The sequence below is a fragment of the Nyctibius grandis genome, chromosome 9 (assembly GCF_013368605.1).
Source record: "Nyctibius grandis isolate bNycGra1 chromosome 9, bNycGra1.pri, whole genome shotgun sequence".
NCBI lineage: Eukaryota > Metazoa > Chordata > Aves > Nyctibiiformes > Nyctibiidae > Nyctibius > Nyctibius grandis.
Window position 1 is genome coordinate 17,909,664 of NC_090666.1, and position 20,735 is coordinate 17,930,398.

General features: G+C 35.3%; 1 protein-coding gene across 2 annotated transcripts in view; it reads left to right on the forward strand.

The window, feature by feature from the left end:
• The window catches only part of TTC21B (tetratricopeptide repeat domain 21B), a 41,776-nt gene extending 23,515 nt beyond the window's left edge, over positions 1-18,261 (forward strand). For both annotated transcript variants that reach the window (XM_068407851.1, XM_068407852.1), the window contains 11 exons: positions 1,008-1,114; positions 2,870-3,058; positions 6,131-6,241; positions 7,372-7,453; positions 8,202-8,352; positions 8,870-9,031; positions 9,438-9,633; positions 11,426-11,650; positions 14,605-14,725; positions 16,993-17,060; positions 18,053-18,261. In XM_068407851.1, the coding sequence (XP_068263952.1) occupies positions 1,008-1,114; positions 2,870-3,058; positions 6,131-6,241; positions 7,372-7,453; positions 8,202-8,352; positions 8,870-9,031; positions 9,438-9,633; positions 11,426-11,650; positions 14,605-14,725; positions 16,993-17,060; positions 18,053-18,130 (1,490 nt within the window). In that variant the 3' untranslated portion in view covers positions 18,131-18,261. The remainder of the gene's footprint in view (positions 1-1,007; positions 1,115-2,869; positions 3,059-6,130; positions 6,242-7,371; positions 7,454-8,201; positions 8,353-8,869; positions 9,032-9,437; positions 9,634-11,425; positions 11,651-14,604; positions 14,726-16,992; positions 17,061-18,052) is intronic.
• The last annotated feature ends 2,474 nt before the right edge of the window (positions 18,262-20,735 follow it).

A 20,735-nucleotide genomic window follows, 5' to 3' on the forward strand; every position in this document is an offset into this window, starting at 1 on the left:
TCTTCTCTTCCATCTTACAATGAAGCAAAAAGTACATAAGCCGATACCCTTTTTGTACATCTTTGATATACACACATTCTCTACGTGAAAAAAAAGTATATCTCCCTGCCTGATTAAGAAAATTATTGAACAGGTTAATATCTTTTTTTTAGAAATGCTAAAACATCCTTCCTTTGTGAAAGAAAAATGAAATATAGGAAATGTACTGGAGGGAATGATCTTACATGGTTAGCTCCATGGCCTAATCTCTGATTCAGAATAGCATGTCACAATTACAGCACTCTGAAGACAGTTTGTTAATAGAGTATAGCTCAATATACTTTTATGTTTTTAATTTTAATAAAGATAAAACATGGATTTTGGTGGCTTTTATGTTTTAATGTGAAACTGTCCTCGAGTTACCACTTTATTAATAGATTAAAATCAATACAATCCAGGGAGAACTTGTATTCTGCAAATACTATTTTATGCATATAAGTAGCTTGCTGCTTTTTGAGTAGATACTGAAATACTTAGTTAAAATAACTGTATTTATGTCTGTTCCGGACTCTAGCAAAAGAAAGGCAGTCTGGGGTCTGACTAGAAATTTCATCAAACAATCTTACACTTTTTGGGTATACAGTAGCACTCATTGAATCAATTTGGACATTTTTCATTGACTTTGACGAGGATTTAGGCAAGAAATGTCAGGAGTTGCTTTATTTCCTGTCCACTTAAAACAAAAGCTTTTCTTTCATGTTTCTGAGAATGCAAATAGACTAGACAGTCATATTTTTATTTTGTATTTCTTTTGCATCTTTCAGTGTCTTTGGCCTTCAATACCACTCTGTATGTTGTAATGTTTACTCTACCCACTGACGGCACACAGAGTCAAATCACAATCCTAAATATGTAAGACTGAACTGTGAATTTTTTACTTAAGCTCTTGTCTGGAGTATATGGAGAGCTTCAACTTTCTTTGACTTTAATCAGTTCTTACAAGAATCATGTTTGTTTAATTTTTATAGTTAACGAATTGTCTTCTCTGATGGAAGATGTACGTTACCAGGTGCTTCTGGCAAAAATTTACAGCAAAATGGAGAAGATTGATGAAGCTGTTGTTTCATTACAACAGGTAAAGGGGAAAAAAAGCCCTACGAAAGCTTGCAATGTCCTTACTTTTATCCCTGGTTCCACTTTTATCCCCTATTCTAACCATAATATTTTTGTGAATGAGGAAAATGCATACAGGGTAGGGATAAAGCACCAGTGACTGGTGCGAAATGTAAAGAACATAGGTGGTTAGTGTAAGCTTTTTGTGAGCAGTGTTACATGAACTTTAGATCAGAATGCAGGCTTTTACTGGAAGCCTGCATTCTTACTAGGCCTTCATCTGTGTGGGGAGCATAGTTCTAGCAGAGCAGGTGAAAACAAAATTGGCTATGGGGACAGCTAGGTTACATATCTTTAGCTCAGCATTGAACACCACTCAGAACAATCTGGAACAGCTTTCAATGCCTGCCTGTTATTTTGTTTTACCGCTGTTGATTTTAAATAGCAATAATAAGATCTGTTCATTCTGGAGTTGAATATTATCACTCAGATTGAGGCTTGAAAGAGCAAAGTTGGAAGCTAGAGATAATTTAATCTATTTGGAAGGCGCTTTCTCAACATAAAGATTGAGCAAGAGGTTGGGTCAGTACATTCTCTTCCATTATACCCCTGTGCTGTTATAGAAACAGTAAGCCTTGGTAGCGTCTTCTGACCAGCAAGAAAAGTAAATTATGTACATTGGTTGGAAGATAGTTGTACATAAGAGTTAAAATCCTACTGATATTGCTATTTAATCTGTTAAATTCTCACTACGTTTTTTATTTATAATGTACTTTTTTCTTTCTGAAAGTTGACTTTTTTTCCCCCATTCTCCTTTAGTAAATTTCCCCCAAAGCAGTCTACTGCTCTTACTCTTTTCTTTACTACTTAGTTCTTTCCAGTTTCTCACTATATTGTACTTCAGAACCTTTGTGTTTGTGTCTCTCCTGTTTTTTCTTTCGCTGTTTTTTTTTTTTCTTACTGCCCTCAAAACTGTGCTTCCTTGTACCCGTTCTCTTTGAAATCTTTTCCTGCTCCTTCTCCTTTCGCTGCCACCATTCATTTACACAAAACCACTTGTATTTTGATTATTTCAGCAGGACTAACTGTTTGGTCATGTTATTGCCTCCTCTTAAACAGGTTTCTTCCTTTGGTTTTCAGAGTGATGTTAGAAATTCCCCACAGATTTTACTTTGTGTTTTAATTCTTCTTCCCTGCTAGGCTAAATGGTAGGGGGGGTGAGAAGAAAGCAGAGTAATATTAGTGCGTCCTTCTCTTCAACTTGTGAACTTTTAAATGAGCGAAGCAGCTCTTCTGAGATTTTATTTCAATGTTAAGATAGTTACAAAACTGCTTGAGCAGAAAGGTGGAATCTCGTGTGTGTTAATTGGCTAGAATTCCAGTTGAAATCAAAGAAAACTGATCAGACTTAATTGGAATTGGGCATAGCTATTTCCTAATCAGCCTCTTTAGGGCATCTCCTATTAACAAAGAGCTCTACCTCCATGCTCTGCTAGACTTCTCTCAACCACTCCTGAAATGAAGGACCTCAGAAAATAAAGTTTGAAGGTTTTTTCCCCCTCTTTTTTTTTTCTTTCCTGAGTTTTCTGTGCTTAATAACTTTTTATTATTTGGATTTTGCTTAATAAGTTTTTATTATTTGGGGTTTTTTTAATCTATAAAATACATAGTGTGCTTATAGAACTTTTAAAAAATTTAATTACATTATTTTAAAGTAGATAATATAAAATTAATTCCTTTGAAAATTTTTGACTGGTCACTTCTTTCCCCACACTAGGCTCGGGAATTACAAGCCAGAGTGCTTAAACGGGCTCAAATAGAACAGTTGGATGCAGTTCCTGCACAGAAACAGTTAGCGGCTGAAATTTGTGCTGAGATTGCAAGACATTCTACAGCCCAGCGAAACTATGAAAAAGCAATTAAATTTTACAAAGAAGCTCTTGTTCACTGTGAAACCGATAACAAGGTCAGTACTCCCTCTGACTATTTTGCATTGTTTTTCCATTCAGTTTTGATATCTAGCAATACATTTTTCCAGTTATCTACAGTGTAGAAATATATTTGCAGTTATTTCTACTTTATGATGTGCCTAGAGCCATGAACTTTCTCCCCTTCATTGGTTATCATGATAAAATAGTTGTACGTACTGCTAATTTCTGTCTCTTACACAAACTCCCGATTAAAGTGGTGGTCTGCATGCACTCTTGAGTGTCCATTAGATCATATAGTGAGCCTGCCTTCATGTACCAGTTGAGGACATGTAAGGTATGGCACAGAAATAGCGGAGATTGCTTCAGTCTTGCTTGTTGCCTATCCTCTGGAGTGAAGTCCCAGTGATTTCATTCAGTTCAGACAATTTCTGTCTCTTATGTATCTATTTTAGCAGTTTTAGACTTCTATCTTGACTTGGTAGGATATCAGTTTGTCACAAAACATTGCTGTTGTTGAGCAGTGATGATGGCACTGCTTCTCTCTTCCCTGCACTCTTTCCCACAAGTCTGCCTGGTGATAAGAGCTAGTAAACTTGAGCTTATTTTTATCCCTCTCTTCCTTCTCCTTTCACAGCCTTGCGTTTAAGATAAGAAGGGAGAAATGAAAGGCTAAGGAATTTATAATGAGCACCAAAATTAAGTGTCAACTTTTGTAGGTTTTTAGATAAAAAATAAATAAATATAATTTTTGTCAAATTTCCACAATTTTCTAGCATGTGTGTTAAATATTTAGGTGTACGTGAAGACTTCATATTTTGCTGCTGCTTATTGCACAGCTGTCAGATTCACCAGCTGCTAAATTTATCAGCGTATTACCTGGTTTTAATACTTGAACTCACGTATTATGGTTTCAAGAATCTAGGTCCTTCCTAAAGCTACAACTTCAGCATCTTTCAGACAGGCTTTCCTCAAGGCACCTTGTAGGAATGATGAAGGACAAGAAAAACAAATTGGGAGAGGAATAAAAACATTGTTAAAATCTTCAAAGGAGGGTGACTCCCCCATTCTACCATTAAGAGCAAGGAGACTGCCTGTCATAGTACAGGTACAGCTATGGCTTTTGTGGTATGCCATCCCAGTAATTCAGTATCAAAGCCTTAATCTTTCTTCCCTTTCACACCAGTACTGAAATATCAGCATGGCATTTACCTTCAATTCTTGCTAAAATCATACTGTTGAGAGATTCCCATTGTTACAAGATGTGCTGTGCACTGATATTTGTACTGAATATCTGTTAGATGCACTTACTGGAGATTTTTGCTTTAATCCTGCTTTGCTAGCAACACAGAATACAGTGACATCTTAGAAAACTGAAGACTGAATTTCTGATTAAGAACTTGCTCCCTGGTTAGAGTACTGAAAACAAAATACTTTTGGTTACCCACAACCAGTATAAATGAGTCGACTATCTCTTATTTCTGTAGTTTCAGTAGATTTGAGGTTGTTTTCTTCCCTTCATTTTTAAAAACATTGCTAGTACAAGGTTGGAGTTGAATTCTTTTAGATTACAAAATATAAATTTGAGCTGTTAAGTACCTGCCTATTTCTTGATGTCTTCACAGAGTTTACTTTCCTTAAAATTATATTTGGAAGCACTGGAAATTCCTTTGAAGCTATCTGTACCTTGTTTCATCAGAACAAAAATCTCCAAAAGTATTCTAGCCAAAGTAACCCAAACCAGATTTGAAATGTTGCATTAAACAAATTATCCAGCTAAATATGAAGAGATTGCAGTCTGTGTCATAACGGTTTTGGGTTGTGTTGTCTTATTATGTTTTACATAGTTAAATCTGGTAGGTAATATCCTACCTCATTTCTCTGACCAGGTAAGAGGCAATGCAGACTTGAAGTGGATCACAGACTGCATCAAGCACATCGTTTCACACTATCATTGTTTTTTGGGTTGGAGTTGAAAATCTAGAGACCACTTCCAGTCACTAGAATCTAGTATAGAAGTCCAGTTTAACTGGCGTTCTTCTCTGACTTGCCCAAGGCAGGGAGTGTTCCTTGACTAGCAGACTGCTTTTTGGTCTTCAACTGTGTTATCGCCTGTAAGAACAGTAGCTTGAAGAAAGCTTTCATAATTAAAATTCTTACGTGTGTGCTATCTCCATATCACTTCAATGCTTACCCACCTGCCTTTCTGCTTCAGAATTATATAGTATATGTTTGAATATGTAAAAAACAGGAAGTAGGAAGAAAACAGTTGTTAAATATTATGCAAGTAGCCTTCATATACTGAACAGGATGTTCAAAACACTATTTTGATTCATAAGTGCCTTTCACAAGTCTAACCAGAGAGGGACTTGTGATGCAATTATAAGTGCCTCCTTTTTGAAAACAAAAGCAAAACACCGTATAAAATTAAGCAGGAGTGACATTGCTTACTGTTTGTCTGCTGCTAATTTTACTTTGTGATTGGTTTAACTCTCGTTTGCTTCAATGGGAACTTCATCAAATCTGTGGTAACTCTTGTGTTTATAAACTTTGCTGTGGCATTTTATTCACAATAGTCCATGATGGGACTTCAGCCTTAAGGATGTATGTTTATGTACATTTCAGTTTGTTAATATTTATTCTGTGATTCCTTCTCCACACACAGTCTTAATGTGGTAGGTTTGGAAATGCAAAAGACGACGATTTCTGCTGGAATTTGCTTATACTCCAAAACTAATTGGTGAATGTTAATGAGGTATTTGCTTTTGTTGATGCATTTAAAACTACTTGCATTTACATTTTTTTTCCAATAAAATTATTCTTACCAAAATACTGTAGTCTTTAGAGCAGTACTATCTGAGTAGCTTTGTTTTCAATGTACATCCAGAATATCCCTCTGAAGAAGAAAAGTTTTATCTGTTTTAAAGTTAGGAAATGGAAATGAATTAAATTACTTGACCAAGAGCCCACAGGAAACAACAGAGAAAGCTCTCTCTTCAGAAGAGAAATAAATTTTCCCTGAGGCTCCGAAATCTCAGGTTAACACTCATAGAACTGAACCGGCTTTCTTCATCTTTGAATTACATATAGCTAAATATTTTAATCTACAGGCAATGTTGGAACTTGCACACTTGTATCTTGCACAAGATGATACTGATGCCTGTCAGCATCAGTGTTCCTTGCTACTGAAGAATGATCAAGATAATGAAGCAGCAACAATGGTATGTGCTATGATAGCAATCCTGTATCAGAAGTTGTTCGAAGTTTGTGTGTCTGCAATGTGATGGATCCATAAAATACTACTTTTAAGAAAGCCTACAGCTGCTGATTTCAAAAAAAGTGAAAAATCCATTGCAACAAAATGTTTTTCTTTTTATGCTGGATAATGATTCAATATGAAGTTTTTAGCAATCATAGCCTTCATTCTATCTCAGTGCAAAACTGTGTCTTTAAAAGTACTAGAGGAAAAAGTAGTAGTTGTAAGACTGACTAAAGCATGGCTTAATGTATGTTCTATTAACAATTGACTAATGGTCAGGGAAGAAGTTATTTCTCCAGCACAGTAGTATTAAAGCAAATATCTAAACTTCCAGAAGAAAAGGACTGTGTATTTAAGGTGGTTTTACATCCTTATACAATCATAGTTAATCTTATTGCTACTTAACCATTTTTAATCACAGCTGCAGGTTCTCTGTGCAGGGTTTGTATACTTCTTGGCTTAAAAGAGCTCAATAGACTGAGCAACTTTTGCTTTAACACATTAGGAGCAAAATGGTTTTAAGACGGGAATAGTTTTTTCTCACAGCAGTCTCACATCTGGAATTTATCCTAGATGGTGCAAGAACAGGGGTAATAGCACTCTTAAGAGTAGATTTAATAACATATATTTATTAGCTAGCTACCTCTCTGTGGAGAGAAACTGAAATTATTTGTTTTACTTCTACTACTGAAGTGGGGTATCATCTTTCTTTTTCCCTAACTTTAAACTAACTTTGTTTTTCTATGTGTTTAATCTGCATTTATGGGAAATAAAATTAGAAGTAAAACTATACAAGTAAAAATGAACATATTTGAAAGGGACATAAAAGTGTTTAATTCTCTTTTAATTTCCACCATAAGTGAAAAATGGAGATATGAGCCTGTATGTGCTTGTTGTTATCCTGTGTGTCTGTATATAGAGTGTTTATTTTTGAGAGAGTAATGAAAAACCCAAGTCAGTTTAGTTCTTGTGCAATTCTTGCAGCACTTTAAAGCTATAGTTTCAGGTGCCCACTTCGCAGAACTAGAGTTCATTATAAACTACAATTTATAGTATTTTGTTTTGTTTTTTCTAAATTGGTCAATATTGTAGATGATGGCTGATCTCATGTTCAGGAAGCAAGATTATGAACAAGCAGTCTTTTATTTGCAGCAGCTCCTAGAACGCAAGCCAGGTGAATATTCAGCAGTGATATTTTTAATTCTTTCTGATATGTAGTTCTGATGAGTTAGAGGAATAAATATCTAAAAAATACTTTGTATGATTAAAAGAAATGTACTATTTATAATAGGTATCAAAACCAAAGACCATTACTGTATATAAAAAAATAAAGCTATTGTAGGGCAAGGTGAGAAAATTATTTTTTGTAGATATGGTAATTTACTTTGCTGCAATGTAATGTGTATTGTTTACCTCAAGCCCCATATACCTAGAGTGTTATTTATTTGTAATTGTAAAGCACTTTTTCTTGTGTTTAAGATACCAAGTGTGTGAACACAAAGCTAGCATTTTATTTCACACTTAATAAAGGAAACTTGTCTTGGACAGCAATAAGTTTCTTTTAGCAATTTGCAAATTATGGCCAGAGAGAAAGCTACTAAAATCTATTAAAATAGTATAATAATGAATCTAAAGCTTTCTAGTGGACTTTGTGAAAGAAGTTGTGAGAGTACAGCAAATGTTTTTGTTTGAGTGCTTTTGAAAGTGAAGTACAATTATCTTTATAGAGGTTTTTATAGAAGCATTGCAAGTATCACTTCATATCTTCATTCTTGTATCTGTGGTGACTATGTAATATGCCTTATGTATTACACCATACATCATTTTTGTATGTGAAAAAAACAAGGCAGGCTCTCTATTTCTTAAGCTATTCATACAGCAAATAACTAGAATTACAATGTCCTAATTATTTATATATTTAGATAACTATGCATCCCTCTCGCGATTAATTGATCTGCTAAGAAGAGCCGGGAAACTAGAAGAAGTGCCAAGATTTCTTTTAATGGCTGAAAAACATTCTTCCAGAGCAAAGCTTGAACCAGGATTTCAGTACTGCAAAGGACTGTATCTTTGGTACTTGCAATTATAATTAAGATAAGGTTTATTTGATTATGTAGTACATATTTAAATTAACTTGCTCGTCATCCATTATCATTCAAAGGTGCTATGTATAGTGTGATAAGTAAATAAGTAGTATAGCACTACTTTCCTAATTAGTTAAGGTGCTAAGATTTTAGGAAAGGTCTGCTTTTCTCTTCTGAAATACTTTCCAATGAGCTCCTGTTTTAAAATGAAACTATTTTATATGTTTTACATACATCTTTCATATTTCCTGCTTTGTAAACGGGATATTTTTGATGGTTCAATAATATATTACTTATTTTTAAATTTTAGAATTTATCAGAATGTTTTTAGTCTGTAAAAACAAGTTCCTTGTAATAGTATGCGTGCTGTTCAAACCTTGCATTATCAGTGTGTGCAAGTGTGTCATCTGGTTTTAAATACTTGGGTTTCTTCTGGGGATTTGGGTGGGATTTGGGGCAGTAAATTTTACTTGCCCAGCTTTTAAATATTCTAATTATCCATCTAGGTATACAGGTGAACCAAATGATGCACTCCGGCATTTTAATAAAGCTCGAAAGGACATTGACTGGGGACAGAATGCAGTCTACAACATGATTGAAATCTGTTTGAACCCAGATAATGAAACTGTGGGTGGTGAAGTCTTTGAAAATCTGGATGCTGATGTAGGGTAAGTGAATGAAATAAACTTTGCTTGGGTTCTTCTGTCATCCCCTTTCTCTGCCACCCCTTAATAATGTGCCTTAATTTGATTTGCTAGAACTTTGAGCTTATCTAATGCTTTCAATATTCTACTTACTATATTGTGAGAGGACCATCCTAGATTGTAATAAGTCAGTCTCAAAGCAGAAAAATATAGAAGATTTTATGTGGAATCCTGGTCACTTTCAGTGTTAAAAACAGCTTGTTAGGATGGAACTGCTTTTGTTACAGAAGAGAATCAATGTAGAATGCCTGTATTACAGAGCCATCTTGTACAAAATGACATGCCTTTAGCATTGAATTGGTACTAACTCATAATTAATTTGCTGTATATCAAAAATAAACTTTTATAAACACTTTATTTCTGATAACAGTAATTCAACAGAGAAGCAGGAGTCTGTACAGATGGCTGTAAGAACAGCAGAAAATCTTCTGAAGGAACTCAAGCCTCAGACCATTCAAGGTCACATTCAACTGCAAATAATGGAAAATTATTGTCTCATGGCAACCAAACAGAAATCAAATGTTGAACGAGCACTGAACACTTTCACTGAAATAGTAGTGGCTGAGGTTAGTAACCTGTCTCATTTCCTCAGTCTTTTCTTTCACACTTACTACATTTGTTTTAACTAGTCTCGCAGTTTACGTTCAGGAATAGTGGCATGTGTTAGTGCTATTTGTTCTAAGGATTTTTTTTTCCTATTAAAGAATATTTTCTTTAAAATGTGGAAAAGCCCCATACTGAAATAACATCTTTTAGAAGTTTTCAGTTGGATTGCAAATTTGTAACTCAACTAAATGCTAATATTGCCAGTTACTGAAATGTGAATAGGCTATTTGCTTTGAGTTGCTGGATTTGCCTTTTAATTCCCAGTCTTGCCAGCAGCATGTCTGATGATATGTCTATGCAGTACCTTCATTCTGTAAGCAAAAACAATTAAATATAAGCTGCCTTCATGTACTTCATGGCAATTTGACAGAACTTAGATTCCAGGGCAAGATTATCCATCTGCTTAAAATTCATCCTTGTAATGGAAATCTTCATTATTTTATAGCTACTTTTAGTCATTAGCTTTAGGATTAATAACAGATACTCTTGTTACCAGCACCTTTCAACAGATTTTATTTAAGCACATGTAGACACATTTGATCCATCAGAATGCCAAGAAGTACTTAAGTTACTACCACTCATTAATTGTGTGCTAAACTGCTCCTTGGCAGAGCTGAGTATACTGATGCTTATCTTGTGTGTAAGGCAGTTCAGAGAATCACAAACAAGGAGTCCCTCTGCCTCCAGTACTGGCTTCCCAGTCCTGCTCAGAATTGATCTGAGGTCCTCTGGATGCTGAATGTTTTTCACATGGTGACACAGTTCGAGGAGGAAGAACACTCCAGTCTATTGAGTCTTCTCTCCAGGGTCACATAAAATACACAGTTTTAGTCTCTTCAGACTTCAGAGGTTATCGATCCATGCTAAGTGTGACTATTGAAGAGGGGGGATGAGCAGATTATTATGTAGAGGAGGGGCTTTGGGTGGATGTTTTGTTTGTTTGGTTGGTTTTTTTTAAGCCACTATGGCAAGCCTATTTACAGCACAACCCTACAAAGAGGTGTAAAGGCAGGATACTAATAGTGAGCCAGGAACACTGAGAGGGAGAAAGCAGCTTTTAAGTTAGCTGATGATAGAACTGCTCTCTGCATTTAGGAAGCAGTTTCGGGATGTGAGCCCCATTCTCATCTATACCCTGTGCTAATAAAGGCAGGATTTGAAAAATCACACTTGCTCCTGCACTTCTTACTGCTTGCTTGAGGCTCTTGCATAGAATGGTTACTTTTAAGAATCCTGTTTGTTATACGTAGCTTTTGGATACAGGCAGTTTAAACTTACCTTTTTAGGAGCTGTAGACCTAATAATAGGAACAGGTGTCCCTGTTATTGACATTTGACAGGCACTTCTAAAAATAGAAAACACCACTTGTATTGTAACTTCAAGTGAGTTCAGTTTCTATCTGAAATATTTGTATATCAAAAGGACAGATTTTAGTGGTAACAGAACATTTCTTGCTGAGATGAAATACCTGTGGATGCTTTCAACGTTTCTTGAGCCTGAAGAAGACTGTTTTGAGCCCAAACTTATATTCAGCCTCTTAATTATTTAATGTGGTGTTTATCATGATTAGTCTTACAGAGATAATCATAGCACTTCATGGAAAACATGTTTGTAAGATTGGATGTTCTATTTTTATTTCCTGAGATTTTAGCTTTTAGTTTAATTTTCAGATACGGTGAAAGTCTTATTTAAAAAAAAATGTTAAAAGCAAAATAAAAAAGCACTAAGCAGTCACTATGCTTTTTACTGCAGAAGGATCATATACCAGCACTTTTGGGAATGGCCACAGCCTACATGATCTTGAAACAGACTCCACGAGCCAGAAATCAGTTAAAGAGGATTTCAAAAATGAGCTGGAATCCCATCGATGCAGAGGAGTTTGAAAAGAGTTGGCTTCTGCTTGCAGATATATATATTCAATCTGCAAAATATGATATGGCGGATGAATTATTAAAACGATGCCTTCGTCATAACAGGGTAAGTGAATGCACGTTAAAAGTAACCTTACTAACCTTCTATTTTAATTCATCTAAAAGTTTAGTTTTCCTATGAAACAAGACTGGAAAATGTACTACTTTTTCCAGTTTCCTGGTATTTCACTTATTAAGGAGCAGTAGACCAAAACAACCCAGGAAACCAGCAACTTTACACTGGAGGGTAGTAAACAAACCTGTGAATGCTGCTTAGTCATTTTTATTCATATTCTATAATAACTGATGCAGATTTTAGCTGTGGTGATACTAGAAGCTTAAGGTGTTTATGGAGTGTCAGAGCGGCATTTTACTGAGTCTCACAAACCTGATGAAGAAAGATGTAGACATATAAACTTCGGAGACTTGCTCCATTTATTGAGAGATGTTATCTTTGTATCTTAAAATTTTTTTAAACATTTATGTTCATAAGCCTGCTACTGTACAGGATTTTTTTTTTGTCTGGGGACAAGCTCTAACGTTTTTACCTCAGGGTTTCTGAGCAGGCAAACTACCCCATACTCTGCACTTACTATAGTAACAAGCACAGATCTTAGCTCTTGTGCTTATTTTTCATGTTGTCCCTTTTTGTTGATCACGTTTTTCCATCTATACACTTCACTTTCCTTCATGTGAGGCACATCCAGTAGGCTAGTCTTCCACAGATACTATCCTGCAGGTTCAGGATACTGTTTATAGTGCACAGATTTAGTTTAGAAAAGGACCTGATGCTGTATATTTATTTTTCTGAATTTTTCAGTATAGAAGGTAAGGTTCATTATTCAGTCACATTTCTGCAACCTCCCTGAGAGGTAGACTTTTTTGAACTTGTACTCTTTTTATTTTTAAATATAAAATTAAGAGGCAGCTACCACAGTTCTTGGTATAATGGTATCATGTACTTCTGCAGAGATGCCTCTTAAAATAGGATGTACTCAATTTCATTTTTACAGAAAATGAGTTTGAATTTGGTTAAGAAAAAATTCTGCCTTAAGGTCAATTACACCCTTGTCCAGATGGCCAAGGGAAATTGCAAAATCCATACCACTGGAAGATAAACATGAGTCATCTGCCAAAATACGGCGTATCTTGAAATAGATGGTCTGTTGAGCAGGTATATACCACGAATGATGCTTTCACAGAATCACAGACTGGTTGGGCTTGGAAGGGACATCTGGAGATCATCTAGTCCAACCCCCTGCCAAGGCAGGTTCCCCTAGAGTATATTGCACAGGGTTGCGTCCAGGTGGGTTTTGAGTATTTCCAGAGAAGGAGACTCCACAGCCTCCCTGGGCAGCCTGTGCCAGGGCTCTGCTTTGTTGCAGAAATTCTCAAGCAGCAGTAAAAACATAGCCTACCAAGTAGGGAAGTTTTTTTTCTAAAAAGTTTACTTGTTTTCTTTGAAAAAGTTTGAGACTCATGAGGGACTTAGATACTAACACGCTCTGCTTGATAGGAAGGAGGATTGCAAATTAGAAGTCTGCAACTACAGTTCCTTAACAAATCAGCACAGTAAAGGTACTGACTTTTTTCCAACTTGCATGCAAAGCAGCTAAGCAGGAATTGTACTATACAAATAAGTGTTGAATATTTTAGATCTTAAAATATCTTGTTAATTCACAAGACAATAATTTGTGTTATATTCTCCAATTTGGAAGACTTGATTAGATTGAGAAAGCACATTATTGTGATGAATTAGTTTTTAGGATTGCTTTTAGCAGTCAGAATTGAATGATGTGGTGAGATAGAGAGAGATATATATATATATATACACACAATTTAAGTAAATATGTTGAGTGAAAACTTCATAAAAGCCTAGTATCTTGTAATATGAGTTTGTTTTGATTTTAAAAGACTTAGGTTTGGTTAGTGAGATCTCAATGAGCAGATTGTTTCTATGAAGCTGGGGTTTCTTACTGATTACTCTTCTTGATTTTGAACTTTTTGTTTTGTTTCTCACAAATGAGAGGAGGAGTATATTTTTATCCTCATCTTCCAGGCATTCCCATACTGCTTATCGCATTATGCCATGATTTGAAAGCTTTTCATCAGTAGATTTTGGAAACAGTGAAGTTAAAGATGGAATGTAATTTATATGTCAGCATTTCTTTGCTCTACTTATGTAAAAAAGGTGCATATTTTCATAAAAGCTTCATTTTTCTCTTGAAAATATTTGACCTGTTGGCAGCACAATAATAGAGGCTGTTCACAGTAAGGGCATATGGTAGTTAAGGTTTTGCTTATTTTTGTAATTTTTTTTTTTCTCCTGCTTTATGTACTAAATACCAGATTTCTCTGTGAATTACTGTATCTTTCATACTATCTTTTATTATGGAGTTAAATTGATTTATATGTATGTGTAACATAAGCAAGGCTAGTATTTTCGTCTAGTACTTAATAGGCTTTGGAACCTGTTTTCAGATGCTTGTAACTTGCCACTTGGAGTTACACAAAATGAAATATTTAATGGTTGGTGTTCTCTTGAGGATATTTGTGTCTGCCTTTAGCATTGAGTAGAAAATTATAATGTAAAACAGTTTCCAAAAATGAGGTTATGAAAATACCTTTTTAAGAAAAAGTGAAACAAACAATATTTGTGGAAGATCAACACTTTCTGGCCGGACTTGAAATGCGGCTGCCGTAGGGTTATTATTAACTGAGGGAGGTATTTACAGGGTTCCTGGAGGCTCTAAACATTTTTGACTGAGTAGTTGCAGTGTCCTCTGTGATGAACACTGTACTTGACATGGAGTAACTTAGGAAGTTGCTGTGCAGAATTTCATGTAACTGATTTGTATTACAGATGTTTTAAATCAAGGCTCTTTTATCATCAAAGTTAGTACAAGTATCACTTTGCTTTCCAGTTGTACAGGTTTGAAGTATTTAAGCAATTAAGTTGTCGGTATTGTTATATATAAGCTTACCTAAATAAAATTTTGAATTAATATTTATATTTTGCAGTCATGCTGCAAGGCTTATGAATACATGGGATACATAATGGAAAAGGAACAAGCATATGAGGATGCTGCAATAAATTATGAGATGGCCTGGAACTATGGAAACCAAAAGAATCCAACAATAGGCATGTATATATAACCTATATGTATGATTTCAGGCACTACAGTAGGAGTGAAATGGCTACCCTTTACTGGAGAGACTGCTTTTAATTTTCCATAGAGTATCACTGGTTTTCCTCACCTAAAAAACACAGATGCTTAAGTGTACTTAACAGTCACTTGGAAAGCTACTGTGGCAAGAGGTAGCAGCTTTATGATACTTCAGAAGTTTCTCCTTAGTGTTTTAGTAACAGGTTTGGTCTGAAACAGTTTTAGTTTGCTCTTTGTGAACAACTTTCTTGGTAAGGACAGCATTAATTTTTAATAATGTATTTATAGTAATGCAGTATAGTAGAGAACCTTTTATAATACCTAATATATATCCGATGGTGGCAGATCATTGATTTAATTATTTCATTTTGATAATCAGACAAGTTATTTATATGGATAAGGTTTTATATGCATGAGTAAGAATTTTAAAAATAAATTATTTAAATGTCTTTAAATATATCTGGTTTAAAAAAGATGGTTAGCTGAAAACTTGAGATACTATTCAAGTTCCAATTTGGATGGTTAATTGAAGTCTACACTAAACTGCCACATTTTTAGACTATCTTAATGTAGGAAACCCTTTATGAAATGGATACATAAGATAAAATGCCCTTTCTTACTCAACACTTAGAGTCTGTGTCTAGGTTCCAAGGCTGGTGATTTACACAAATTCTTTTCCAGGTTTTGGGCTATGCTTATGGCCCCTCAAAGCTACTCCTTTCAGTCTTTAATCTCTAGTCTTTTTTTGTGCCCTAGGGGTTTTTTTTAGTGTTAAGGTGAGATAGCCTTTGGCATCAACTGGAAAACCAGTGTTTTTTTAACAAGATTGTCCCTGCTATGTGTATGAACTGCCATACATTTTGTTTCTTTAACTATACTCCTGCATGCTACAATGGTTTGGTTCATGATTTTATCTCATATGATGTGTAGGTTAAAGTAGTGTTTTACTAATGGAACTAAATGTTTTGTGGTTTAGCTCCTGCTTTTATATAACAGTTGAAGATAGAAAAATGCACATGCATGGATGGATTGCCAAAAGTAGATGTCAGCCTGTGTACTGTGAGTCAAAAAATTAGGAAGGTCAAAGCAGAAGGAAGACTCAGATGTCAAAACAGAAATAAAAATGACTGATAGAAATCTGACTTAGGTTATATGGCAAAATCTCTGGATATCTAAGTATGAGTTTGGATGCAGTAATTTTACTAGTTGTTCTTGCGCCTGTAGACTGACCCATGAATGTCTTGGCTAAGTTATTATAGTTGTTGATCAAAAAACATGTTAGAAGTTTTAATAGTAAAAAGGTGTGATTTCTTGAGCTTGTAGAGAACATAGATCAAGACTTTTCTTTTGCTGTTTTGAAACCCTCTAGAGGGTAGGAATTGAAGAAATTACAAAATCTTCTGGTGTCTAGACAGGAGAATGCCTTAGTGAAATTAGACTGTGGAAGGATCTTGCATACAAAAAGTGAGAGTATGATATTGAAGGTACTATGGGCACATTGTTTTCTAGTTTTGCATACAGAATTGTGAGAATTGTCATGCATTTAAACTAAAATGGTTAAAGTAGCACAAACTGCATCTGGCAAGCAAAACTGTATAAACCAGTATCGGATCCCTTGTACTCATTTGCTAGTGAGGATAAGTTCATAAAGGAAGGATCCAAAATTTCAAATTTTGGAAATTGCATGCTTATGACCTTTTCCTTAGTCCTGATCTTGGTCCAGGCAGATATACTTGAGCTATACCTTTTATGTTGAAAGTGTCAGCCTGACATGTTGCTATGTGACTTTATCAGTGGTCTGCTGACAGTGGAACAGAATAGCGTTTTAATTCCCTAGTTTGTTATTGCTATCCTGATTTTTTTCTTCTTCTTTTGTCCTTTAATAATGGAGTTGCCTTTACAGAGGGACAGTGTATTGTAGGTCACAGTGAGAAACTCTGTGGGGTACCATAGTACTTGAAAGAGGACAACCATGATGTATTCTCTGTAGTAACACATGCTGTCCAGAATAATGTCTCCTTTGGATTCAAACATAGCTATCAGTGTGTAAAGGACTTTTATTTACTACTTGAAGTGAATTTCAGTAGAAATTTTGATCTTTACAGCCTTAGATGAGAAAATACTAGAAAACAAACATACTAACTTCAGGAACATGCAGTGACCAAAATTAATTTGAATGTGATACTTTCATTATTCAAGACAGAAACTGAAGTTGTTGCCTTTTTTCCCCTTTTACTTACAGGATACAAGCTGGCTTTCAATTACCTGAAAGGAAAGAAATATGTTGATGCAATCTGTGTTTGTAATAAGGTAGAATTTGTATATGTACTTAATACTCTGTCTACTGTAGCAACATTCTTTTACATAATGATCCTTTTTTTTTTTTTTGTTGACTTTAAATTTTTAAAATATATTGCTTCATGTCAGAAAGACACCCTATTTAATACATTTGATTAAATTAAATATCCTCTACATAATCTGCTTTATGCTGCGCTCGCTGGCCACCAGGTAAATAAGAGAGAAAGTGGCTGGCTGTTATATGTGAAAGCATATTCAAATGGCAGCACCTTCTTTTGGCCTTGTGGTTGCAAATTGGTAAATCCATACAGAAGTATAGCTGAAGAAGTTAATCAAATGTTAGTATCAGAAGACACTGTTAGAAAGTAAATTCCAGTATTATCTTTGTATGGTCCAAACACAAATAGAGCACATGCAGAATAAGAGGAAGGGCGGGCTACTATTACAGAAGCAGTGTGAACATTATGGATTAATAATTATTAGTATTAATAATGAAATAATTTCTATTTGCTCTTTTCGTGTGAAATACAGAAAACTAAAAGGACAAATTGAATGGAAGCATAAGGGAGAGGAAGGAATTGAAGAGCAGGAAGATGAAGTGGGTAGAGTATAGTCAGAAAGAGCCTGAGGGAGTGAAAACATAAGAACAGTTTATCATTGCAGAGAAAGTATACTTAAAACCTTGGAAATGTCTCCAGAGATCACTTTTCTGAATGTGCTCATTTCAAGCCACCCAGAGGCTTTAGCCCTTGACCCCTGTGTCTTTCGCACCAAGATGACAGTGCAGTGTGAAAGGGAAGCAAGGTGTCTTTGATAAAGCTGTTCTTGACCTCCATACATGGTAGTCCCTAGCCACAGTTAAATATTTATGCATTCTTAAAACCAACTTGTCATGTTGTTGTTTTAGTTTTAGGATGTGTAAGCCCAGTGATGAGGGGGATAACCAAACACAGTATTCTTTCCTTTGAGACACAGAACTTTTGGGTTGTTTTGTCTTTTCACAGGTCCTTGAAGCACATCCAAACTATCCAAAGATCAGAAAGGAGATACTTGACAAGGCCCGTGCATCACTAAGACTGTGATTTTTTTTTTTTATATGGTTCATGGACTTGATTGTTTAATCTAACTTTGGAAACTATGAATGAAATACTGTGTCATCTAGCATCACAAAAAAAGTGTCATCAGCACTATTAAAATGTTCTAAAGCATGTAACTCGGTATTGGACTAGATGATCTTTCGCGGTCCCTTCCAATCTCTAACATTCTGTGATTCTGTGTGTGATTTTGTTTTGTCCATTTGAAATAGCACTGAAGACAACAGCCTATCCTATCCAGTGCAGGTGCATTGTGAAGATGCTGGATTTCAGTTCGTGTAAACCATTTATCTGTACCAGCACAGCGCAGGCTCCCTGTTTTTTGTCTGCAAGTTGTGCAGTATGATAGAGCTCTGAGGAAGAAGATTTAGGAGACTGGGTGAAAAAACTGATGGTATGTGAGTGGAATGAGGAACATGGAAGGATCTGAAAAATGCTGAGACTGGGGGGGAACTATAGCTGGGCTGCAGGGGTCAGTAGACTATGAATTTTTAAACTATACTGTTTTGTTTTGTTTTTTCCCACTGCTAAAAGAATAAGTACATAGGCCTTAAGGCAGTTTCTAGTAAAACAGCATTTCTTTGTACACACCCTATTCCTACAGGGTCAGTGTGGTTTTGCTTCCTCAACAGCACTGGAATAACATTTAGCTGAAGTTTAGAATTAAAATAGGTGGGTTTATATCAATACATGCCAGACATTTTCAAAAAGGCAAGATAATCTGCATCTACATCTACTTTATTTTGTTTTATCATGAGCGTAAGATGGACATTACCCTTTCATAAGATGGGTAACAAATTAGGTCATGACAATGATAAGATACAGAAATTACTTGATAGAAATTGAACTGAGACTTTGATCTTTTCGTGGCTAGCTTCTGGTGAAGAGCTTTATTCATATGCCATGCAGGCAAAAGATTTCTGAATTTCCATTAGCCATCTTGAGCATATCTAGCCGCTAGTGTCTTTTTATAGATGAGGTCTTTAAAAGAAGAGTGCAGATGAGGCACATCTTTGGATTTCAATGAAAAAAAAATGGTGGCTATAAGTAGTCCTTTAAAGAAAATCTTGCTTTAATATAGTATTCTCAGAAGAAATAAATGGTCCTTCCATTTCTCTTTTGGTTTATATAGGCCAATTTAAGTTTTCCTGTCCTTACTAAATCTCTTTTTTTTTTTTTTTACTTTCTCTGCAGAAGGAATGGCTTTGTTTCATTCCTCTTTACTCCGACTAATTGGAAGTGTTAATTTCAGCTTTCCTTCTGCTTTTACAGTTTCTTATTTTAAAAACACATGCCCTGGTAGCCTTTTTTTACTTTTTTTTTTAGCCCCTTTCTTAATAAATGGTTTTGAATGGAAGAGGCTTCTGAGATGGAGGAGAGTCAGTAATGCTGATTTCAAAGAGCTGCAGTCTTTAGTGCAGTGTTGCTTAGCAACCCATCTTCCAGTTTTGCCTTCGGTGAATAAAAGAGAGTGAAGCTGTGTTTTCTATTGATTCATTCACTGAAACTGGAAATCTAAGCATCTTGTAGCTATAGTAACATAAGCCATAGGTGTCTCTTCCTCTCCTCTTCTGCCCCCCTTTCCCCTGCAAGTACAGAATGCCTAGAATATCTTCTAAAGGATATGTAAACATTTTTGGAAACAATGGACTAAATACTTCTGTTTTAATTCCCTACTGCTTTTTTCAGATTTGTACCAATACTAGAAAGATGGTCTAGAAAGTATCATTAGGTAAAATAATTAGCTAAAGTAACTAAACTAGCAGGACTCTTATAGAAAAATAGAGTAGAAGTAATTTGCAGTTTTTTCCCTGTTTTTGGACTACGTTTGACTATCGCAGATCATTTCTGAAATGTGGCTACAGCAATTTTTAGAAAGGCTCGTAAATCAGGTAACTCTGGTTTAATAACCTAAACCTTAATCTTGCTACCCATTAGATGAGTGAGTAGCTTTATAGACATAATAGTTTAAAAATAGTTTATAGTGTTAAAGAATTTGTTGAAAATTTTCTGAACATATTATCTTTGAAAGTGGTCCAGGAGACACTTCAGGGAAGTCTCAATAGTGGGTGTAGATTCTGGCTCTTTGGGAGCTGATCATAAAGAACTCTGTAGTATGTCCCCTATACAATGCTGAACAGGAAGAAATAGGAAAAGAAATTAAGGAAAAATTTCACCAGCCAGTACTGCATCAGCTTGTGACTATGCCACTTCTTAAAGTAAAATCACTCTTTTGTCAGCTTAGGCTCCTTACAACTGTGATTTTGTTATCTGACTTCATTCACTCTGTGTTTTTACCTCTTGCTTCATCTTGCAGTGAAATCAGAACCATTATTTTGAAACATTGACCTGCCTTAAAATGGACTGTTACTGCAAAAATCACATGCTTTTATCTCTGCTAAAACTTGGTTTGGTAATTATGTGACATGGTGCTTGCTAAAAGAGGAGCTAAGCGAATCGTCTAAATCTTGTTCTGAAGTACTATTTTTTTTTTTTTTTTTTAAAGGAGTCTGTATGTCTGTTAATGCAGGCTTTATTCTGGAAAACAGCAGCTTTTTAAATGTTCACACTAGAAATTTGCTTTACTTGAATG